General features: G+C 38.3%; 3 protein-coding genes and 1 long non-coding RNA gene across 6 annotated transcripts; 2 read left to right on the forward strand and 2 right to left on the reverse strand.

The window, feature by feature from the left end:
• Nucleotides 1–2,494: 2,494 nt before the first annotated feature.
• Nucleotides 2,495–4,923, forward strand: LOC131796192 (uncharacterized). Its single transcript, XR_009341105.2, has 3 exons — nucleotides 2,495–2,595; nucleotides 2,956–3,035; nucleotides 3,873–4,923. It is a non-coding gene; the product is annotated as an uncharacterized lncRNA (long non-coding RNA).
• Nucleotides 4,924–9,517: 4,594 nt separating this feature from the next.
• LOC131773402 (amidase-like) lies at nucleotides 9,518–24,462 on the reverse strand. Of its 3 annotated transcripts, none has more exons than XM_066173690.1 (10): nucleotides 23,915–24,026; nucleotides 22,474–22,598; nucleotides 21,417–21,546; nucleotides 20,146–20,458; nucleotides 19,294–19,494; nucleotides 19,095–19,172; nucleotides 18,183–18,348; nucleotides 17,897–17,956; nucleotides 16,991–17,278; nucleotides 9,518–10,437 (listed from the first exon to the last, which is right to left on the reverse strand). In XM_066173690.1, exons 1-10 carry the CDS (start codon nucleotides 23,947–23,949, stop codon nucleotides 10,223–10,225), a joined length of 1,611 nt encoding a protein of 536 aa, XP_066029787.1. In that variant the 5' UTR covers nucleotides 23,950–24,026; the 3' UTR covers nucleotides 9,518–10,222. The 3 variants fall into 3 exon arrangements, with proteins under 3 accessions (XP_066029787.1, XP_066029788.1, XP_066029789.1); XM_066173691.1 differs by lacking the exon at nucleotides 23,915–24,026 and adding an exon at nucleotides 23,355–23,402 and having other exon boundaries at nucleotides 9,519–10,437; XM_066173692.1 differs by lacking the exon at nucleotides 23,915–24,026 and adding an exon at nucleotides 24,297–24,462 and having other exon boundaries at nucleotides 9,520–10,437.
• LOC136283908 (uncharacterized) lies at nucleotides 11,747–13,336 on the forward strand. Its single transcript, XM_066173469.1, has 2 exons — nucleotides 11,747–12,263; nucleotides 12,472–13,336. The coding sequence occupies exons 1-2, from the start codon at nucleotides 11,747–11,749 to the stop codon at nucleotides 12,717–12,719; spliced, it is 765 nt and encodes a 254-aa protein (XP_066029566.1). The 3' UTR covers nucleotides 12,720–13,336.
• Nucleotides 14,075–16,119, reverse strand: LOC131784138 (putative nuclease HARBI1). The gene has a single exon (XM_059100928.2). It carries the CDS (start codon nucleotides 15,625–15,627, stop codon nucleotides 14,320–14,322), a length of 1,308 nt encoding a protein of 435 aa, XP_058956911.2. The 5' UTR covers nucleotides 15,628–16,119; the 3' UTR covers nucleotides 14,075–14,319.
• Nucleotides 24,463–24,854: the final 392 nt, after the last annotated feature.

The following is a 24,854-nucleotide window of genomic DNA, read 5'->3' on the forward strand; positions in this document are numbered from 1 at the left end:
CGGAACAAAAATTAGAAAACAAAAGTTAATTCGCATGTGCGTTGTCAGGGTCCTATAAAGATGAGGTGTGGTCTTGTGAGAAGTCAGCCAGTGCCAGCATTCTCTAAATTTTCAGAAACTACTAGTACAGAAGCTACCCATAACAACATTTACAGCTACGTCACGAGACTGTCACGAGATTGTTAGAGAATTAACGGCTGTTTGACAAAACCTTAATATTTAGTCAAACAAAGGATTTATTTTTGTAAGGTTTTTAATTTCTGTTGGCTTTCGCGTGATATTTTAACTCTTTGAAAATGATTAAACTGATCTAGGCCTTAATTAATCTATTTTAGAGCCATTCTTTTTACTCTATTAACACGATGTTGGCATAGGTAAGAAATGGACTGGACCACTGGACCCTTGGACCCTTGGACTACTTTTGGACTAATTTTTGGACAATTTTTTTAATCATTTTTTGGACCAATTTTGGACCCTTTTTGGAGCAATTTTGGACCAATATTTAGTATTGGAGCAAGTAGACTTAAAATGCTTACGCATAAGTCAACAGTGGAGGATCGAAAACGGGAATTGGTGATGTTTTGCGTTTCTAGTTTGACTAGACGCATAGCTACGTGAACTCGGGCTTTCAATATCGCACATCTGGAGTTATCTTTAGGGGACTACCATATTGCCATTGTTACTGTCGTCACGCAATTTAGTCATTGCCGGTCATGAATAAATCTACTTGTGTTTATTTTTGTCTGCTGGAGTGTAATGAATGTTAATTATGGTACTAGACAACAATCAAAATAATATATTATCATATAGGAGTAGGCTCCTACAGATCGCAAAGGTTGAAATTCAAGGACTTTTCAATGCCCACATTATCTTTACAATAGATAGCGACTGCAGTACATCCTACTGTCAATACAAAATTGTTGAAATTTTCGGATATAAGTGATTGAAAGGCTCTATCTAAGGAGGTACAGTACTGATATCCTTCTATTGTAGCTTCTTGATGAATAGTACCAGTGTAGCTCTCACTGTATTGAAGTTCATAGTCTGTCTCTAACATATTAAAAAGTGTGGGTAATTCTGTCTGCATTAAAAATGATTGTTTGGTTAACTGAGACAAACTTGAATACAACTGATTTCCAATATTCATTATTGACACGAGATCGTTAGCAGAATTGATTCCTTGTTTGTTATTGTAAATCAAAGAGCATAAACTCATTGTAACATATTGGTGTCCTGAATTCTGTCCAAATACCAATTCATTAGCTTGGATACATGGTGCCATTATTGTTTTGCTAGGGTCAATGTACAATGTTGGAGTAGGACCAGGATTTTTCTCTATAACTGAAATCAGTTGAAATTTACAATAGTTTGATGCATGTGTCTGACTCTTATAAAGACACATCGGTCTATAACAAGAAAACATTGATAAGTACCTCCTTGCTCTATACTTCAATTTAATTATCCTTTGATATACCCTTACGGAACAATTCAACAAATACTTCTTATCATGTTTTGTAACTTTATTTAATCTTACCCTCTTCGTATTAAGCTTATAATCATTCTTTGTAACTCTTCTAACCTTCAAATAACGACGTAGCCAAGAGGACTTCGGTATGCTTGGAAGAATACGCTCATAAACAAATTCCTTCAGTTTTCTGCCCTTTCTTCTGAGACGTTTCAGAGTAGCTTCTGGTATTCTACTAGGTTCTCGATCACGTTTAAATACACGGTTGTGTTTACATGTAAACATAATATGAGAGAACTCGTTTGATATAGCAGGTTTCGCTTGATATTTCTCAATAAAAGGTTCACTCGTAAAGGATCGCTCGTAAATTGATCTTTCGTAAAGTTCGCGGACCGACCCGTTCCCAAAACGCTCCACAAGTTTTAGTGTGGGTCTATCGCGAACGGTGTGTGACTTTGTATGTCTATTGGGCGTAATAGCCATCGAATTTCCTTCTCGTACATCAAGCAAGAAATTGTCCACGAAGGCAGCCATTGCTTTAAACCATGCGCTCTAAGGTTCATTCTACGCATGCGCTTATACTTCACGCAGTGGAGCTGCCTTTTGTGACTGAACGCAGGAAAAAAAAAAACGAAGCCGAACTCAGGTTAATTAAGCAGGTAATTTAATGTTAACAATATGGTTGAAAACGTAAATTAGCCACCGTAAAGGGTAAAAAAGCTAACGTTTCGAGCGTCAGCCCTTCGCCGATCGCTCTGACGAAGGGCTAACGCTCGAAACGTCAGCTTTTTTACCCTTTACGATGGCTAATTTTCGTTTTCAACCCAGTTGTTAACACTAAATTACCTGCTATACTCTCCCACCGACGTAGCACCACAGTTTCTTTAGAAACTTACCCCTTTATTCATATTCAGGTTAATTAAGGCCTGGGCCAAAAATGATTTTCGCTTCCAGTACCCCCCAGCAAGGTTCGCGGAATTCGCGTGGACTGCGCGAGTAACCATAGTTACTTGGAATCAAGATCGCGTAGTTCGTGAACGGCATCCGCCATTTTGAAGTGTCGGCTTTGCAATGGATTTTCCCATCTTCGCTGGTGAATCCGACAATCTAGAGGAAGGCATCAAAAGAAGGTAATAACATTTTCTTTGCTATCTTCATATCCTCAAAAAATGGCATGATATCGCTATCTTAAAGCCAAAGAGAACCCTTTTGAACCTACGAAGACTTCTAAACACCGCTCTCAACATGTTCATTGACTTCACTGCAAATACAATGCAACATGAATTTATAATATCGCGCTCATTTCTAGAGCTCATTAGCGTTTTACAATGTTTGTAAATTATGCATAGAAAAAAGTACTATGTTTTGTAACAAATGCATAGAAAAAAGTTTCATTGTGGATATACCATTCAATTTTGAAATTAAATTTAGCTTGATAAATCCTCTATCATATCATGATGTGTAAACTTATGGTGTTTATCAAAATTTAGGCTTTTGAATGCTTTGGAAACAATTTCTCCAAGAAGCAGATGAATTTACTTACAAACTAATCCCCCAAAGCAGTTATTAGGTAAGTTTAATTGCTGACATGTAAGATGCAGATTGTATTGTCATAAATTGTCCCTTGAAAACTAAGAGAAAAAAGCTGTACTAATGTGTGTTAGTTTATTCCGAGGTCACTTACTGAATTGCTTTAAATATATAATAATAATAATAATTTTAATTACTCACACAGAAAACCAGCCAGCCCTTGCAGATTCCAAAGGGAATCCACTTGATTAAAACCAGTTTTATTTACTGTTATCCCTATTTGTTTTCTTGAAAAGGTCCTTCCAGTTATTCCACACAACTAATTTATTACAAGAATGTTAATGGTGTTATTTATGAGGCATTTTTTTTTATTTTTAAATCATCTTATATCAGCTTTAATTATAGTCAACAGTTTGGTTTTTAAGTTTTGGCTGGTAATAATTGCAACAATCATTAACATTAACATTCATTCACAATTCGTAAAGCAGAAGTACAAAATTAGTTTAGACCAAGGGCACACATAAACTTGCTAAAGACATGCACATACATTGTAATTTTAACCTTGCAAAGCCCAATAAAAAGACTCCTGCTGTGACATGGCTAGGGTCACTTTACTTGATTAGAGTGTTAATTATTACTTTCTTAAGCAGAGGTTTCATTAAGATTTTGAGGTGATGGGAAATGTAGAAGGAAGCAGGCAAAATATGTTTTGATTCTGATTTATGTCAGTCACAACATGCAGGAAAAATTTTGTTCCCAGCCAGTCAATTTGCCCAGTGTCAGGCCTGTGAAACCCCTGCTTAAGCTTATAGTATTCAGTGAGATATTATGGAAGCCAGTGTTGCCATAATGCCTGTTGTTGTTGGTCTTCTTACAGGGCTGGCATCCAAACATTCTTGAGCCATGGAAACCAAAAGTGGAATGTTTTGCTTAACACCTACTTTGAACAGAATTTTACCAAGGGAAAAAATATCACTGGCTTTTCTACAGGGAGAACCATTAAGAACCTCAGGAGCAATATGAGGATAACAGATGCTGTACTTCTTTGCAGGAGGAAAGGAGCTGTCACATGCTTTTCCAAAATCGATGAAGTAGCCATGTTTGTTACTCACAAGAACATTATTAGCCTTCAAATCACAGTGAAGAAAGCCTTTTGTGTGACTATGCGAAAGGGCTTCTGTCAAATCATGTGAAATAATTAACCAGTCATTTGTTATGAGTGAGCTTTGCACATTCTGTATTGTTGCACTGTTTTTCTGACAAGACAATAGTTTGCTTATTGTTACTGATGTATTGTCTTCCCTTTAAACTCCATTATTAAGGAAATGGGCTGCTTTTTAAGCTGCACACCCATTATGGTTGGGATATTTTTATGTGCGAGTGCCTGCATAATGCGAGCCTCCTTCATTATCTCTGTGGTGTCCTGCATCAGAGATTGTTTTTCCAAAACCTTTATATCAAATCGTGTGTACTGTCTCAGAAGGCATCGACCATAGGATCCTTCTCCCAGTATTATATTCTCTCCATTGGTTGGAATAAGTTCAGTATGATTGATTAAGTTTACAGTGGAATATTTGGTACCTGCATTCATTTTAAAAAACTGGAAAATGAAGGAAAATATATTATAGAGTGTGCTTAAATAAATGCTAGATTGCAACACAAGTAAAGGTGAAGATTGTTGATCTCCTTGTCTGGCATGCAAATTACTGCAAAGTAACTAGAAACATTACTCCTCCTCCAGATAGACTTGACATTAGCATTGGATTTTATTTTTTTCTTGGCGTGCTCTCTCTCGACGCTGCCGCTTTTTCTCAATTGCGTCTCTCTTATTTTGGAGCTGAAGTTCCTTCACTTTTGTTTGTGCTTCAGCAAAGCTTACTTTAAATATTTTCTCAAAGTGGCCATTCACTTTTGAATAAATGTGTTTTACAGCAGTTTTAATGGCTTTTTGCGTTGGTTTCACTTTACTTTGTGTCCTCACCCCACTTTCAATAAGGGCCTCTTTTAAAAGTTTTCGGGTTTTGAAAGTTTCTCCACTGGGGAAAAGATTATGGATGGCATAATAGTGCACTTGACAACCTCCACAATTTGACAGTGTGTGCTGTTTCTTCCGCGTTGTATTAAGGGCTTTCCAGTTTACCATTGAAAACGTGTCTTGGTACTGGGCCCTGGCTTTTGAGTTCATCTTTCGGAAAGAGCTGTAAATTGCTTTGGATTTCTTGACGTACGTGGAACGTTTGACCGCAAAGACTTCATGACTGTCACCCTCGAACGCTGCAAGATAGTTCTTCCACTTTTCACTAGGGTCAGTTTCAACCGAAGCACTTCCAACCTTACGAAAGCTCTCCTTTATAGCAACTCTTGCAAATCCACAATCAAAAATGACTAAGTGTATTCGTTTCACACGAATACACTAAGCTCGTTATCGAGCGTTATCGTTAGGGAACAAAACCTTGAAGAGCTTCAAGGAATCAGTGTGCGTATCTCGCGATAACTTTCAAGTTTTGCGCCAAAATTGTAATTCAGTCTCGTTATATGATACTAATTGGGATAAAATTACAAACGTTCTTTATTCTTACCGCCCAAATTTGCAAGTTAAGAGACGAGAAGCTGGCGGGAACCCTGGATTTACAGAGATGCAATCGACCTCAGAAAACGAGAAAAAGAAATAAATATCATCAAAAGTATTCAAAGTTTGCCTGTATTACTTCTTAGATTGCTCCAAGCAGTATTTGGTAGTGTATCAGCCGTTAAATTATTGCTTCTGAACACTCGCGTGTCAAAATGGCGGACACTAAGTTGAATACCTGACTGCGAGTTTTCAGAATTCCCACCTCTTAGACAGTTTTAATTTGTCTTTTTTCCAAATAAATAGGAACCTGTGGGATTACTTTCGTTGATAGCGGTTGGAACCAGGTAAAGGCTAAGATGTTTTCGGGCGAAAACCATGATAGAGGAAGCAGCCTCGCAGAGAGAAAACTTGATTTAATCTGCCTAGCACATCTCTCTTTTTTTTGGCAGCCATTCCAAGTGGGAAAACAATGAAAAACGTCTCAAATATTCATAGTGATAACTGCATTTTGATTTGCCTTGTGTTTAGTGGTGGAAATTTGCTTAAGAAAGCAACCGACGAATTTGGCGCCTAAATTAACTGTTTTTGGCTGTTGAGAGTATCATATTACACTGCCACAATTCAGTCCAAGAGAGATGGTAGTGATATACATTTCTGCTAAGTATGAGAAAAGTCCCTGGCAAAATAGCTAAGTTATTCTCAATTTTGTGAAAAATATGGGTTAAAGGCAGGGTGACCCAGGCCTTAATTAACCTGACATGCGGGTCGAAGTAATCTATCACGCATGGCTGGTGGACAGAACTGTGAAACGAATTTGACTAATTAACGTTTCAAGTCGCGGGTTTTCAAATGATTTCACCAGTACTATTTCCAGCTCTAGAACAGTTGCTATTTTGGCATAAGAACCTTTCTTAACTATGTGATCTCCGATTTGATTTTGTTAATTCATTTTCGTAGGAGCCCCGAAATTCCCGTGTGGGCAACTTTTGTAACCTAAGTTTTATATTCCGCATGAGCATTTGTTTAAATCACTTTAACGTCCGTCAGAAGAAAAAACAGGCACTGTTATAAATTAACAAGAGCACCCAAGAAGGGCTGGAGCAGGGGACTGCTGTTGAGAGTGGACAAAAAAAGTAATTATAAAAGAAAGCGAAAAAACCAAAAGGTCTTGTTAGCCTCGTTAGGCGCTCAAGTAAGTTGTTTTGTTTGAATACGGGAAGAAGTTAAGTTTATTATTTATCTAAAAAGAAAGAAACTACTAAAAATAAGAAACCCTATTATGGCGCTACTAACAGGTAGTCCTGCAACATATCACAGACCACTTCTGAATAAATTGATACTTTCCGGCTATAACTGCTAATCCCTCATAAACATATGGAAATGTATTTGAGGCCAATTTCTCGCGTGGAGCGACTGGAAAAGGAGACAGGCAACACCAAAATTCACGGCGGATCTCAAGTGAATCAATAACTTGGAAGGAATTGATACTCGTTTGGAAAAAAACAAACAAACAAACAAACAGACAAGGAAAACAACAACGAGAGAAAACGTGCTTCAGCTCGCAGTTTCCACAATGGTATACAAAATTAGAGTAACATGTATTGAATATAATCAAGTGTGATGAGGCCTTGCAGCGGAAGTGTCCGGGGTAACATCCTACTGAGGCTTCCAAATTTGAACAAAACAAACAATCATTTTTTTTTTTTTTTACAATTTACCTGTTTTTGTGAAATGTTTCTACGCAAAAATTGATTTCTTGGATTTATTATGAATTTAATTGTGTCTTAAGTGAGTTGTAATTTCGTTACCGTTACAATTAAAAAGTAGCATGTAATTAGGAGCGGCATAGGGTAATCAAATTAGTTCTGCGAGCAGTGATGTACGAAACTAGGTATTTGCAGGGCGTTTAAGCGCGTAGGAACTTAGCAGCGTGATTGTCAAGTAAAGCCATGTTTAATAGGAAATTAGTGCCCAAGAATCGTTATAGAACGTGAGTGAATCTTGAATCCCACACGGAATTACGTATCTGGGTGTGGATTTCCTCAGCTAATAAATGTAACATTTTTGTAACCCCAGGATTAGATTGTAATCGAGTAGATAGATCGCAGAACGGAACGTGAAATGCTGAATTGTCGTCAATAAAGCCTGAATCAAGAGGAAGTATACAGTCCAAGCTTACTGAGCCAGCGTGCGCGGAATTCTCAGCAACGCAAGTGGGAAATTCTGCGAAAGCTGTCATGTTATACAAGACTTGTCTGGATAAAATTTTATTGAGAAAAAATTCTTAAGTCCGCTAGTCCTAGTTTGGCTTGCAATGAAAGGATTTCCTAATCCGTCTAACCCTTTTTCCTTCGAAGGAAACGATGCATTTGAACGCTGCTCTTTTTTGAATGTCTGTGACTCGTGACCTGAGTCCCCAAGATGGTCCATAACTGTCACGGCAATAACAAATACTTCACGGGAAAACCAAACTCCTCAAGACACAAATAATTACTTCAAGGAAAAACTAAATATCTCACGGCAAAAACAATTACTTGACGGCAAAACCAACAGGCTTACGGCAGAACCAAAAGCTCACGGCAAACCCAAATACTTAACGGCAAAACCAAATACCTCACGGCAAAAAAAATTACTTCACGGAAAAACCGACAGGCTTACGGCAGAACCAAAAGCTCACGGCAAAAACAATTACTTCACGGCAAACCCAAATACTTCACGGCAAACCCAAATACTTCACAGCAAAACCAATACCCCAGGGTAAATCCAAATACCTCAAGATACAACCCAAAACCCGCGGCAAAAGAAAAACATTTTAAGCAAATGAAGATCATCGCAGTATATACTCAACTTAAGCAGTTGAGAAATAAGGCCTGAAAAAAAAATTCAGGCCTGAACGGGAATCGAACCCATGACCTCTGCGATACCGGTGCAGCGCTCTAACCAACTGAGCTATCAAGCCAACTGGGAGCTGGTCAATTGTGAGTTCGTTATATACCCGTAGATGGAGAAGGTATTCTGTATTCTTATCACAAAAGAAAAACACTTACGGCAAAACCAAAAGGCTCACAGAAGAAGTGAAATGCTCACTGGAAGAGCAAAACCGAAAAAAGATATCGTATCAGCGGCTACTGGACACTAACTGTGTGCGTGAACGCTGCTCATTTAGGATTGCTATAGGAATTGTGTTCTATCATGATGTGTCCTTTGTCTTGCCAAGAAGAAGCCATAATTTTCCACAACGTCCTAGCTTCACCGACTGGTAAGCGAAAATAATTGCGTGGTAGCTTTATTGTCCTTCAGACGGCGAGTAATTAAAGAAGAAGAACGTAAATATCTTAAAGTATCAAGTATCGCACCGAATGATACTTAGTTACCTACTACTAGGTATACTTATATATAGGATACTTAGGTACCTTGTACCCGGCCCTGAGAAAAGCCGTAACAACACACGTGAAAAAATATCGTATTTTTTCACGTGTGTCGATATAGCCAATCAGCTGCTGACACGTCACTCGCCTTTGGCGCCACATGGTCAGGTTGATGAATGAATGGCAAAGCCTTCACGATTCTCAAGACAAGTTGTTTGTCGGAGCTTTCTCGAATTATGGCGACTAAAACACTAAAATATCCGTATTGCTGACAGACAGTGAGTTTCAAACTTTCCTAGAAGGGGAAGAAAACCAATATACTAAAATAAAAACCGATAATTACGGATTCAGTGGCTTTGGTGTTAGCATTTCTTTCGGCTGAGAATGAAATTCGACAAATGAATGATTTGCCATTGGCCGATTTTGGTCGTTACCTGAAAGACTTCTTCTGTCGGTAAAGACAAAGTCAATAAATGAGAATTTTGTAAATTGAAAATTACGACTATTGTTGTTTTTGTAATCATGATTCAATGCAGTTTTCCATCTTACGATTGTTAGTCGGCGATTGTCAATTCATTTATTATCATTCATAAAGGAAGACGGCTTTTCCGCACAGTAAAGGGCTCTTGTGTTTATATGATAAACAAAATAATACATGGTTTCTTGTAGATATGGAATTTCTCTTCTCGTGTTCAACTCGACATCTCACTCGTTCGCTGCGCTCACTCGTGAGCTATCGAGTTAAACACTCGAAGAGAAATTCCATATCTACGCGCGTCCATATGTTATTCTCTATTTAACAACCGAGTTGCTAATTTAAATTGGCCACCGTTAAGGATTTCCAAACTCGTTACGGTAGCCAATTTTAATTATCAATTCAGTTTACAAAACCAACTTATCTTATGCAATCAGGGGTGAATTTCGACAATGACTTTTATCAGGGACTTTCTTGTAGACCATTTCTACTGAGCCATCTGCTCGCGAAAGAAATTTTTTCACTTTTAAACACCTCCATGTTAAAAGTTAAAATACGTTTATTCCGCTAGAAAGACTTAACATTCCCGGGTCAAATTCTCCACCCAAGAAGAGCAAGGTTAAAATTCCCCACCCCTGGGCATAGACGACCATGGATGATATAAACATTCATATTATCCTCTTTTTCTTTATCACTCCAGCAGTAATGACAGTAACAGTAATGACCAGTCAAAATAGGATAGGAAAGGTTCGTGTGGTCTTACAGGAGCAAATCCTCAAACTGACTTACGAGAAAATGACTATTCCATGCATTTATTCAGTTAAGCATATATTATCTTCGGCGTGCCTTATCTTCTCGTAAGCGTAGGCAACGTTCAGAACAGTGGCCTCGTCAAACTTTCTTCCCACAATCATCATACCAACTGGTAAGCCGTCACTGAAGCCGGCGTTGATTGACAGGGCTGGGTGTCCTGTGACATTGAAAGGTGCAGTGTTTAGGCCAATGTAAGAAACTTTCCTCAAATAATCTGAAAGAGAACGAGTCTAGTTAATCCTTGATTGTAACTAGAATCTAATTAAGGTCACTGTCATCAAAATAGGGTGCCTTCCGGAAACATCGTTCCCCACGCGCTACTTTGAAGGAAAACATGGAAAATTATATATCACTGAGAGTGAAGTATAGGTTGCGAAAATAACAAATTTTTAATAGTTTTTGTCTCGGGCAAGCCTTTGAACACCAAACTGACGCCGATTGCTTAGCTGAAGTACCAGCCTCTGCGCCGGTTACAGCGGCCATCCAAAAAACTGGACTATGTTACTCAGCAGATAATAGAGTAACCAATTAAAGTGTGTGGAAAATAATAGGAAAAATCTCGGTTGCTGCTACAGATTCTATTTGTAATAATAATTGGACTGAGTGGAGAGCAATTTGGTCCATAACCATACACATGATTTGAAATCATAAGAACGATTTAAAAGATTTGAAATCATAAGTTTGATTAAGAGGTTATAGTTATTTTCTCTTGATATGATTTCTGTCCAATGTTTATACACCACACAAAGTTCAATTACCCTTTTGCTACAACCATTAATTTATTAATTATAGGAGTTATTCAAAACATACATTTATTGATCAAGTACCACTAGAATTTCAACTGACATTCGCTTGCCTAGTACTGAAGCGGTTTATAAAGTCAGCGGAACCGGAATTCTGAGAAATTTGATTGATTCATTTTTTTTTACCGATCAAAGTGCTCTGTGAGCAAACTCGTGAATTGACACATGATTTTTTAGATTATGTTTAATGTTATCTGGTTTAGGGAATTTTGTGGTTGATTGTCATATCTAGAGTACGAGCAGTAGTTCAGTGTTCGCTAATGTAGCAAAGAAACAAAGTAACGTTGGGATAAGAAGGCATTACAATTGAAATGATCATGCTATTGCATTTGACAAGGTGGATGATGTCATGTGTTTTAAACGTCTATCATTTTTGTTTCTGGTTCTAAAGAAAAGGTTGGCAGTAAATATGGGTGAAAAGTGAAATTTACTGTCTTTCGTTGTAAATATTAGAAAATCAAGGCAATGCTGTCTTAATGAAAACATTAACGATTCCCTCTTTATCAAATGAGACAAACGGGAACGAGTTTTGAGTGATATAACTAATACCCCGTTCACACCAAAGCTTAAACATGTTTAAATCTTGTTTTACTAAACTGGTTTTATTAAACTACCTGTTCACACCGCGGGCGCGTGTAGCCAAACATGTTTAAAACCGTGTTTAATAAAACTACCTATATGAGGTTGTTTAACTTTCGTGTTTAACTAAATACATTAAAGATGGCGGTTGCCAAAAAAACCCGCGGAAGGATTTGGGAAAACCAGGAAACGTTATTGTTACTACAGAAGTGGGGGGACGAAAATATACAAATGAAGTTAATATCTTGTACCAGAAAGAGGCCTATATGGCAAGAAATAAGTGATTTTATTCGAGCGGCAGGCTACGAAGACCGTGATGAAGATGCCTGCAAAACAAGAGTACACACATTAGTAAGTGCGTATCGCTCCTACAAAGACGAATGTGAGAAGACCGGAAACGGGACTCCAAAGAGGAAGCCGGCGTTTTTCGACGAAGTCGATGAATTTCTCTCAAAAAAACCATGTACCAAACCGAAGGTTGTGGTAAATTCTTCAAAAATTATCATTGAGGCGGACAACGAAGAAGAAGACAATGAAAAAATTAAGAACGATGAACCAAACGAAGAGTTACCTTCCTTCAGCGGCGGCACCAGCGTCGGCAGCAACAACAAAACAGCCGGCAAATTTCCTCAACCGAACAAGGGTGAATGTTTGACAGGTGAGCTTTGAAAACTTTCGCTGATTGGAGGGTCAGACAATAGGCCAAGAAAATGTTTCAATATCGGCGCCTACGTTGTCTGTAATCTCTAACAAAATTTCTTGATAATTTTACTTCCAAGATGAGTGGAGTTGAACAAAAATATTGAGATAAGTATTGGCTCAAACTTTAACTTCTGCCTTTAAAGATTTCTTGTATTCTTTCACAGAAAGAACAACAGATGCTGGCAAGCCATTTTTCAAACCCGCTACGAAGAAGCGGAAGGTGTCAACGACGGATGCCTTAACACAAATTGACAAGGCGTTGGAGGCATTTGTTTCCTATCAACAAGCTGCTGATAGGAGTTTTCTTGCCGCAGAGGAGGCTCGTGAAAGACGAGAAGAAGAAAGGGAGGAGAGAAGAAGGAAGGAAGACCAGGAGTTTCTGCTGAAATTGGCGCAGGTACTTCGAAAATAAAAAGAACGTGTCTTCAACAATTTAATTTGCGATCGTACCTGCGACAGTTTCAGTTGGTTTAGTTTTCGGCTTTATTTATGTTGTAAGTTGAACGATGTTTCACGAAATCTAATGGCCGATTCCCAGTCGTTGGAGAAGGTGCAAGAAAAAGAAGAAAACTATATTGAACTTAACGCTTAGATCATTGATGTTGACATGCTCTGGTTAACTTTTCTTTACTTGAACTAATTGTCTTCTATAGTTGTCTTCAATTGAATATGCTTTTTTTTTTCTTTGAGAAAATAAAAATCGTTTTTTTCCTTTAAGTGTTATTTTTAATTTTCCGGCAGAGCCTAGTTGTTCAGAGGCCGATTAACACTAACCCAGGGTTAAATTTTGATTCAGCTTCTTTATTTCTTTATTCAGGAGTCTTTTTTGGGATAATTTTCCCTATTCCTTTTAGACCATCTAATCATCAAATTGTAGACAAAAAAAAAAGAAAATGGATTTCTTTTTAAATTTTCATATTTGAAATCAAATTTCACACTAACCCTGGGTTAAGTTAAGCCACCTTTGAACGACCTGGCCCAGAGTATTTAAAAAATGCTCCGGAAAATTAATGAAATAAATGAATATTTTTGTGCACAGTGGTTAGGATCTTTTGGAAAAATTGATTTAATATTTGAAATAAAGTTTTGATCCACCTTTAAAATGATGAAATTTGTTTCTGAGGTTCCATCAGTTGTTCAGAGAGAGAGGGTCAAATGAATGATGTCTTTTAAGTCTCCTTGATAAATTTACAACAGAGAGCTCTGTGTTTGTTTGCTTAATTATTCTTTCTTGTAAGGGACTAACCAAAAAAGTCTGGTGTATAATTACACAGTCACTTGCAATGGAACAAGAGCAAAAAGTTAGTGAATTAAATTAGTTTTGCTGACATTAATGCCAGCTGAGGCCATGTCACTGAGTGAGTAGATCTCCTTGCTATTCGAACTGAACACTTTGATCGAAAAGCTGAGATTGTCCCCCTCCTTCTTTATGCCTACATCTAATACTCAGAGAGGAAGATGCAAGTCTTGCACTCAAATTAGTATTTTATGTGAACATGTAGTATGCATGGCTAAATTAGCATATGTCACACCATGGGTTTCAAACTACTCCCTAATTTTTTAGCATAATTTCAGTGCTAATATGTTTATTTCAGATGTGAAATGGCAAACTTGCAATGACTGCATCTTTAATTGTTCTGAGATGGTGTCCAGGTTTTGAAATGTTCAAAAAAAATGTGGGGGTTTCCAAGAACACCACAGACAATCAAAGTTTGTCATCAGTAATTTTAATTTACACAATTGACAATTTACTTTTCAAATCTCATTTATACAACTGTAATTACAAATGGAACACTGTTTGACCCTCTTAGAGGAGTGTCCTTCAAAAGATCTTGACTCTTCCATTATTTATGAAACTATTTGCACTGTATACAATAAACCTTAAAGGGAGAAAGTATTCATATAAACGACTTTTTTGAGCTAGAGGTGCAAACTCTTTGATGGATTATTTGCCTGTGAGAGATGCTTATGTTGAACACTCATGTTCAAGTGATGCATGTGACAATGAATATTTATATTAAGAATCTTTTAATTGCATCTCTTATTGCAACAGCATTTGTGTTCTGCCTTTGATTTGGATCACCTGGACAAACTCCAGCATGAATGTGAATATCATTGAGCCATTGGTCATCAAAAGACTCGTTTCGCATCTCACAATAATTATGTAAAACACAACACGCTGCGATGACATTGCAGGCATTTTCAACTTTTAAGTCCAGTCTCTTCCCAATGCTTCTGAACCTTCCCTTCAATCGACCAAAGGCATTTTCAACAACTACTCTAGTCGTGCTGTGTTTTATGTTGAAACTGCGTTCCTCCGGGGTAAGATTTCCACGATCAATATATGGTTTCATCAGCCAATTGCTGAGAGCATAAGCTGAGTCACCTAATATCAGGGGAGGAACTTGTACACCAGATATCATCACCGACATATCGAGCGGAAGAAAAGCTCTGGCACAACACAAGGCAAACAATGGAGAGTTCTTGAAGACACGTGCGTCGTGTACTTTACCCGGCCATCCAACACATATATCAAGAAATAGATAATTACAATCTACTAGCCCCTGAAGGATTAATGAGTGGAATCCCTTCCTGTTAACATAATCATCTGGACTTTGCCGAGGTCCAATGACTGGGACATGGCAACCATCGACTGCTGCAACCACCTGGGGAAAGCCCGCGCGACTTTTAAAACCTTCAATTTTTTCTTGGACTTCATGTTGATTTTGGGGAACGTTTATATAATTGGGAAGAAGAACGTTCACTATCACCTCGCATACCTGTCGCACAATACCACAAACAGTGGATTTTCCGACACCAAATAGATTTCCGATCGTTCGAAAGTGAGCCGTGTCCGCGAGCCAATATAATGTTATGGCAACTCGATGGCGCACTGTAATGGCTTTCCTGTAATTGGTGTCCCTTTTAGAGATATGTGGCGAAAGTTCTCGGCAAAGGCGATTAAATGCTTCTTTAGACATGCGGAAATTCTCATTCCAGTCCTTTTCTTCCCAATCTTGGCAAGTCTCTTCCCAAAATATCTGCGACCGGGGTTTTAGCCAAATACGGCGAACAGGAAGATGTCGGAGAAGCAATCGAAGCAAAAAACGGAAAAACAAAGATGAAACGAGACGTCTCCGACGGACATAACGATTAAACCGTCTCTCTGCGTTTCTCTGTCGGTTTTGTGTAATTCTGAGGCTTTCCCTCAGCCGTGACTGCGCCAACAACAGCAGGATATTGTGATTTAAACTTACCGCCATTTTGATTGCGTCTTTAATTTTGTTGGCAACAATTAATATCAAAACGAGGCTGCGCATTACCTAACCCAGTCTGCAGTGTGAACGGTTCTTGAGCAAAACATGTTTTATAAAACCATGTTTAAAAAAACTACGTTTAATGAAACTTGTTTAAATTGGTGTGAACAGGGCATAAGCCAAGCCTGCCACCGTCATTTTGGATCTCCGCCTGGGTAGATTTAAGTCACGTGCTAGGCAACGTATAATCAATAACAAGATAGAATTTCATTTCAGGCCTATTTATCAATTTTGTGGTGTGTAACTTTCGCATTTTAGTACGTTGTATGTATGTTGAATCTTCAAATTGTCTTGAAACTTAAAAGAAAATTGTTCTTTAAAAATTCACTGAAAATCGGTAGCTAAAAATTTTGTTTAGGTGTTATTTGATTTTCGTGTTAACTTGTAATTTCGTCAGTCGCCGGCATCTTTTGTTGCTTCACACAGGAAAAACACACGCGACGAAACGTAATGATCAATTTTGTCCTCAATCTCACGCCATAACAGAAAAAGCTTTTGAACATCTGTAAACTCCGAGCGCTTCGCAGTGAGTGATATTTTCAATGAATCTTCGGATTTTTTTCAAGTTCAAGGATTGTAAATTACAATTTTATGAAAAACGAATTCTGTTCTGTTATTTCCGTGTGAATCCTTGCATGCCTGCCAGTCGCTGGCGCCGCTTGTTGAAACTAAAACGAAAAAAAAAAAACTCTTTTAAGATTATCATTGGCTTCTTTTTCACCCCACCACTATTCTTAGCAACAAAGGTCGCCATTTCGTCTGTTTATTGCGCGCCAAAAACTATCAAATGCACTCAAAAGCCTAAAATCTAAAAAAGGTTTACAGGAATCGACCAATCGAGCGAGCGAGCGAGCGAGCGAGCGAGCGAATGCCATTCCCCACATCGTATCTATAACTCGCTCTTGCGCATGCGCGCAATTCACGAGTTTAAAAAAAAAGGACAGTTTTGGGGACAAAAGTTGCAAGATTCACCACTCAATGACTTTTTTCAAATTGTCTTTCATTTTCCTAAAAATTTCATTGGTTATTCGAAGCTAGCTTTGAAATCTGAGTGCTTGTTTTGTTTTTAGCGTTGCCTTCTCGTCGGCTGGGCAAAGAATGTGCCGAAAAGCAAAAAAACAACACGAGTAGTAAATAAATCGCATCACTGAGTCAGAGAGCAATCAGATTGTAAGGACAAATTGTAAGGATCACCAATGATTGCTTAATGGATGACTTAAGTGAAAGTAAAATACAAAAAGATCAGTAAATGAATGCTTGCATTTGATTATAAAAGGAGTAAGGTGTGATGTGTTTTCTCTTTGTTTAGATTTTTGCATCAATTTATTTTCCATTTGTCCATTCTTACGTTCATTAACTTTCATACCTGCAATTGATAGTTTCACAGGCGGGAAAGACTGCGCCTTTTTGGGAATCGTTGGCATCAACAACACATCATAATCTTCTAGAACTTTGTCGTATGCTCTACACAATTCTCGTCCCAAGTTTTGCGACTTGCTGTAGAAAGTTCCATTATATTCTGTTAAAAGGAAGCGTCCAAGTAAAATGTCTTTTTTGATGGTGATTGGCAAATCGTTCAGGTGTGTCTTCAGGCCTCTTGAAAAAGCCTCATGAAGCGTACTGTCGTAATACATCTTTGAGTTTGTTCCAAACCCTAAAAGATCATAAAACGCCTCTTGTTTATCCTTCCAAAGGTAATGTTCAACGGATGATAAAAAAAGAAACAAATAAACAAACAAACAAACAAACAATAAACAGGATTCTGCTTGTTTAGCTTCTCAACGTGTTGTGATTGGTCTACAGAACTTTACGCTAACCTCTCAATCAAACAGACAGGGTAACTCGCCTTAATCACGTGCTCCAGGTGATTCACATGGTTTCACTTGAGTTCTCACTGGTTTACCAGTTCTCATTTGGAATAACCATGGCGCATCAAAAAGCACTCTGCACAACGCGATTGCACGAACACTAATGACATAACTATTTGGGTCCATGACCGGTAAGGTTTATTCTGGTTTCTGCGGCACAGGTCGATTGAATTTAAAGCGTTACTTCTGAGCAAGACCTTCCTTATAATCCACATTCATCATTCATAGAAAGGACAGACAGGAATTCGTAAAAATGGAACTAACTTACTGTCAGGGAAACTTCACTTAAGAACAAGGAATACTAACTAACCTACAAACCGAGCGCGAGGGCAACATCGGGGAACATATTGGCGGCGTGAGTCAGTGAAAAAAATTTTTCGCTTAAAAGCGAAATGGCAACATACCTGCCCCAAAGATCGCTCGTGTCACCCCTTCTGCACATATACCTTGAAGTATGCTTGCTCCTGTGTACAGAAGCGAGAATGAACGAAAGGAAAAATGAAAACGTAAAGAATAAAGGAACGAGTATAAATGAGACGGATGGAAGATCTTCAACTAGTTGAATGACGGAAAGAACTGCTAAACATGCCTGACAAGCAGATTGACCAATGAATAGTTTTATTGACTGACTGACTACTCTGTGACTGTCTCGCCACTTAAATAACACTTTTACAAAAAATTCATGTCTACCTTCGTAGTGCATGGCCACAGACACATCTTCTACTACTGCGCCCGATGCACTTCCGAGATGGTCAGCAGCTTTTCTCACAAGCTTGTCAACGTCAGGCTCTGAGCTGAACAGTCCAAACCCTTCCTTTAATATCCCGAGCTTAAGATGCGAAATTTCACCTGATAACTACAAAATAAAGTCCAGTGCTATATTGAAGACAAAAAAACGCGCCGAGTGCATTGTTGAATTATATAAGCACGCGGGAATTATTAAGAACACGAGAGAGGTGTGGAGATGCACGAGCCGAAGGTGAGCGCTTCTAGCACTTCTCGAGTGTTCTTAAAAATTCCCAAGTGCTTATATTGAAGAAATGTGTCGTGCGTGGTGGTTTCCTACGCTTATCGCGTGTTCTCTCAACCTCCCGCGTGTTTACATCAAGCTATGTAAACACGGAAACCATTTTACATTTCTTTTATAAAATAACTAATGAAAGAGGAACGAAAACCGTGTTTACATACGCTCATGTAAAATGGTTTTATGGCCAATCAGAGCGCGCGTACTATTTGAATTATTTTATAAAACTCAACAATGCCCAAGGAACGGGGTTTTTTATTTCCTTTATAAAATGGATAGCGAGTTGCGCACGCTCGTATAGATGACGTTGGCTGCATGCATTATATCTCAAAAGTGCACTCGTGTGACGTAAGGTGCATGCTTTATGGAAATATAATGAACTCTTTCTGACCAATCACGGCGCGCGCATTTCTCTGAATATTACATATATATATTTGATGTTCTCTTTATACTCCCTCTCTCGCGATCATTGATTTGTCAAAGAAGATATCAACATCTAACTTGCAGAGAAGGTGAATCTCTAACCACTGCTTTGCTTCTTACACCGATCACGCAAACGTTTTGAATATTTCAGTTACCTTCGAAGTGTATGTCTCATCGATGTACAAATCTCGTGGCTGCCTGGGATCGAGGTCTCCGTCAAGCCCAGCAATCACCTAAACGTAAACAAATGGACAGGGGAAATAAAGTTAAGATATTCCCTTTAAAAATTCACTTATCCCTAGTGTGTTCATGTAAACGAAAAGGAAAAGTAAAAGTCTTTTCGTAAATCCTTACCTCCAACATCAAAGCTGTGTCATAAACTGTCCTAGCCATTGGTCCCACATGATCCAGTGTAAATTCCATCTGCATGATCCCAGTATATGGAACTAAACCGTAGGTGGGTTTTAGACCCACAATTCCACATGCGGCGGCAGGCATCCTAATGGAGCCCCCTTGATCTCCTCCTAAAGCCATATCCACGTGACCACCGGCAACCTGTCAAAAAAAGTAAAAGCAAGATAAACAATTTTGTTTGTTACATTTTAATTCGTTTAGGATTTTCTGTGAACTTTATCGATTTTCTGACTCGTTCCAAACCAAAGGTTTATTAAAAAAAAGCAACAACAACAACAAACAAACTGGAGCTCTAAGAGCATGGAACCTGACCTTACTAAAGATAAACAAAACAAAGAACAAAAACAACAGGTGACGTCGCCCCGTTGCACGGTCGCCCATGGTTCCGTCGCCCATAATTGAAGTACCTTTTATTAAGGTTTTTCATGTATCTTGACAAAAGTTTTAAAGCTTATAGGTTCAATTGCCCGAGTGTGAAAACCTTCAACCAACCGGCGATCGCAATGTTGAGACTGCTTAAAAACCTGGCACAAATATCCCTCGCGCAAGAGCCATACCTTTTAAACCTCAAAATTGCTTCAATGAACTTAGATCAAAAGTTGGGGGCGACCCACCTTCAAGTTGGGGACAACACCACCATTATTCACTTGGGGCTACGGAACTTAGCACGACCGTGCAACGGGACGACGTCACCTACATCCACCGATTTCACTGATTAATGGTCAGGCCCGACCCTTAAAAATCATACTTTCCATTCATCAACGAATTTCAGATTTTAGATTAGAACCTCACCAAAGCTGCCGAACCAGATGAAGAACCATAAGCCATTCTTTTACAGTTGTATGGATTCAGTACTGGACCTGTTACTGAAGTAAAACTTCCAGCGTCATAACTTAAATTCTCGCAGGCAGCCTTGCCGATAATGCGTCCACCGGCGTCCAATATCCGGGTCACTACTGTTGCGTCAGTATCCGAGATAAAGCCTTCCAGTAGTTGGGAACCGTTCATAAGGGGAAGTCCTGCAATACACGTGTTGTCCTTGATGGCTACTGTTTTACCGTGAAGCTTACCTCTTGATGCTCCTTGGATGTTACAGCGCCAGAACCTGCAAGAGTAAAGGTAAGGTATTGCGGAGTCTTTTTTCCTTACTCTTCGGAAACAACGGTTTGCTTGTGATTAGTATCTTGTACCCTGCATGCAAAGGTTGGAGTTTGACTTCCTTGTGCTCTTCCCTCTTTTGCGAGAGATGCTCCATCCATAAGAGCAATGATGGAACTGAACGGATGGGTGAAGGGAAGAGGGTGAATGGGGTTGAGAAGGGGCGGTTTTTGGGCATCAGTACCCTACTACGAATTGATAGCATTCAGGAGAAGTGATACTTCAAGTCAGATAAATCATTAAGCCAGGCTCTGGATGTTATGCAAGGCAATAACGTAAACTGATAGGACACTAGCTATATACCACTTGCAGCACTCCATACAACTGTCGCTGGAAAATAACTTCATCAGAACAAATTGTGTAGGTCTACAAGTTTTTATGTGCGGGCTGTAATGCCTGCTATGTCGGCGAAACCTCTCGACATCCATCCACACGTGTACGTGAGTCAGTGATAGGGCCCCTCACATTTTCTAAACAATTCTCCACAATGTCGCACTCTTTGTTCTGATGAATGTTTTAACATCGTAGATCACGCTTCCACAAGTTTTCAACTTGAAATAAAAGAAGCTATCCACATTCAATGGGAGAAACCTACTCTTAATCACCAACTTTATCATGTTAATTTAAAACTTTCCTTGTAAATGCATACATTGTTCTGTTAGTATTGTTTGTTTTGTCCAATCAGCATTTTGTTACACCCTTTAAATTCAACTTTGTACTTCGTATTATTCAGAACTGAAGATGACAGAAGAACTGTTTAAATTTTAAAAGTGCCGTTAATTTCTTAAGTTCGTTACAAAATAATAAACTTAATAATGATAATAACAATAAAATAAATGAATAAAAATATAGGTAAACAATTTTAACAAAAGGTTAAGAAGAAAACTTTTTTTATTTTTACTAACCAAGCATTGTAAGGGTTGTCTTCTGGTGATGGTCTGTAACCTGGTGTCCGTGGATATTTCACTGGCAGTTTGGGGTCTGGTAACTCGTACAACCGTTGGTAGGTATCAGCCAGAATAGTAGAAATGGCCTCTAGAAGACATCAACAATACCATGAGAGAAAAACTATATTATCTCGTTAAAATTCGTCCCTCACAAATCCTCCGAAAAGAGGGGAAGAAATTACTTAAAATTGGTTAAAAATGGCATTTACAGCAATTTGAAAAGAATACAAGACACAATATAATTAATTATTTTTGTCATTTGCCGCGTGCTTCCTATCTGTTCCTGCAAAGTAGTTTTTTGGCTTTTTCATTTCCTTTCGTGAATTTCTTTTGCGCTTCATGTTTTTCGGAGTTTCCTTGACATAGATATTTTCGAATTTCTGTGGCCCAAACAACGGACATATTTTCTCAAGCTCTTTAAATGGTATAATCAAAGTTAATACTCTTTGTACTGCTCTCAATCAAAGATAACATTCTCTGTGCTGCTCAGTAGCTTTTTTTTTCTTTTTTGTACTATTGAGTAAAGTTAATCGTACGTGTTCAGGAAAACTCTCAGCTCAGGCTAGTAATTCATCGTATTAACATCAACGATCTAAGCTACAACTTCTAAAATTCCCAACGCAGATATGGATGTCTTTTTACCTTTCACATCTTTTAATGGAAAAGTTGTTCTCCAAAGTTGACCGTACTTTTTCGCCTTTAAATTATAGTTTTTCGTTGTATTTTCTTCCTAATTTTCGTAACCACTTCATACCGCTTTATACGTCGTTTTCTCCGCCTGTTTTCATCGCTTCGCTGCGCAACATTTCATCTCCAAGTTCTACTATGTCCCATCGCTTCGCTTCAATAAACTTTGTTTATATCTTTATCGTCGTGAACATCATTATTGTAACTACCGTTTCTTGGAACATGTCAAAGAAGTCTCTATTTTAATTTGGTATTAACCGATCGTCCTGAGAGTATCGAGTTCTGCGTTCACACTCTCCTAAGTTTAAATAATAAACTAATTACTTACTCTGGTATGATCCAAGATCAGATTCAGGAACATCCAATCCCGTGTCTTGTGCTATTTCTCTGAGACGCACTAAACTTGGTACGCGTATAGCGGGCTCCTTAAACATTGCGCGAACGCCAAGAGACCTGGCAACAAAGAGTAATTACGCTTGTGGATTATTGCTTGTGTAAGAACGGTGGCTCGTAAGAATCACGGCCAAAGTTTGTCATACAACACAAAAGGCGATAAAAGGAGAGAAAACTGAAGAGTACTTAAATTAAAAGAGCTCAGTGAGTAGGGTCGTCCACATTATGCCGGCATTATTTGAGAATAGTAATAGGGCAAGAGAATCAAGCATTATGCTGCAATAAAAGTACAAAAAAATTTAATAAATAAGAAAGAAATGAAATAAGAAAATCATTTTTTAGACTCTGCGTTTTAGAAAAACTTTGTCAGATACGTAGGAATTTCAACTAAGACACCGCTAGCTCGTTTTTTCAACAAATTTTAATATTTTTAAGACTACGCTTAAGCTTGGTTATCAAGTAGCCAGGTATTACATTTCAAGACCACGCGTGGTTACAAATTAGGAAAATAAACATGGATCCCAATATTTCTAGGTATTTTTATGCTAATTGCAATGTGCATGCTTTAACTGAACATAACAAATTAGCATAATGTGTGAAACATCAACCATGATTTGTATTAAGTAGACAACTATCAGTGAGTAAATTCTATCTTCCTCTTTCCCAATGCGCACACTTTTGAGCTCGTTTAAAACGAAAACAACAAGCAAATGAGTGAACAAACAAAAACGACAACAACTTCAACCACATAAACAATAGTAGCGGACATAAAATGAACTAAATAATTTGAGATGCATGCGCAAGTGATCTATTCACCTTAACATTCTGTAAGCTATCTAGTTTACACCAGACAGTTCTGTATGTCTACATTGAGTCAACCTCAGCATCAGCGTATCATTCCATATCTTTCCCTAATATTTTTCTCAGACATTTGTTGTCCATTTGAAGTCAAAAACCGTCGAAGTGAGACTCACCTTGGGCAGCCACCATGCGCATTTAACTGATAATAAAACCTTTTTAAAAGCCGCAGTTCCTCAAACAGAATTTTGCACGTGAAAAAAATTGCCATGCAGGCCTTAACAGCTGACTACAATGTCATTTTTTTTTCTTCACCTCAGATTCTATCAGGGCGTAATAACATTAACGCTTTAGTAAACAAACACTCAAAGCGAAGATTCGTGGGACGCCATTGGGTCAGGGTGTTATTGAGTTCCAAGAGGGAACTTAAACAATCTGTTGTCGAGGTTCCTGTTCTCGGATTATGCGATATTCTAGAATTTCACGTTGCTATTTCGCAGAATATAACTGGGATATGTACAAAATTTTAAAACGTACGAACAGAGCTATTGTTATGCTTGTTAAATATTTTGTTTCACCTCGCTCTCGTTGCAGTCACCGTCCTGGTTTGCATATAAGGTCCTTTGGATCAACGAACTTGACAAAGAGAATTCTCCAAAGACCTTTAAACCACGATAAAGTGGCTCGCTGGCACAGATGCCAGGAGAGACTGTGGCTGCTTACATTACAATCACCGTGTCACGCTTCACCTCTCATTACGCGTAAGCTACTGTTTATGAGTAAAATTTCGCATACTAACATTCTAAACCTTGACTTTACGTACGAATATGACTTTGTGTGGCAAAAAATTAACAGTTTAGCTGAGCAAGGTCACAGATTATTCCCTGGAAAGATTATGTAATTTCGATTAAGGTTTGATTAATGTCGCTCACAAAGGAACAAGCGGTTTATCGTACTCACTTGGGCTAAGTTAAGAGCTCTGGTGTAACTAATGCCTTTTTCCTATTCTCTCCGTCATGATATCCCTCCTTTACCTGGGTTTCCAACCAGAAATATTTTGAGCCAAATATGACGGGAGAACGCACTGATTAAAGTAAGAACCCAACGAGACCGACAGAAGAGACAAATCGTTATGCAACAATTGTTCTGATGAAATGATAACAATTGGACAAAGTGAAATAATGGAACACAGAACTGCGGAATGCGTATTATACGTAATATTAAAATATTGCAAGTCAGACTTTTAAATCTTTATATATTTTTATCGTTATTTTTATCATCATTGCAATTATCATAATTGTTAGTATCATTTTTAATATTATTATTATTTTTTGATTCGGTTCACCGCCCAATTCAGCGTGAGTGAACAAAAGATATAGGCGTTGCATTGCGTTACTTCAGACTACTACTGCGTAACGTAATGCAGATCATCTCAAGCAGGGAAACTGAGGCCCAAGGCCTGAGGCGCTGGAACGTCGCGTGCTCATGAAACAGTTGCTATGACACTCCCGCTGGTTG

Source organism: Pocillopora verrucosa, chromosome 10, assembly GCF_036669915.1.
Source record: "Pocillopora verrucosa isolate sample1 chromosome 10, ASM3666991v2, whole genome shotgun sequence".
Lineage (NCBI taxonomy): Eukaryota > Metazoa > Cnidaria > Anthozoa > Scleractinia > Pocilloporidae > Pocillopora > Pocillopora verrucosa.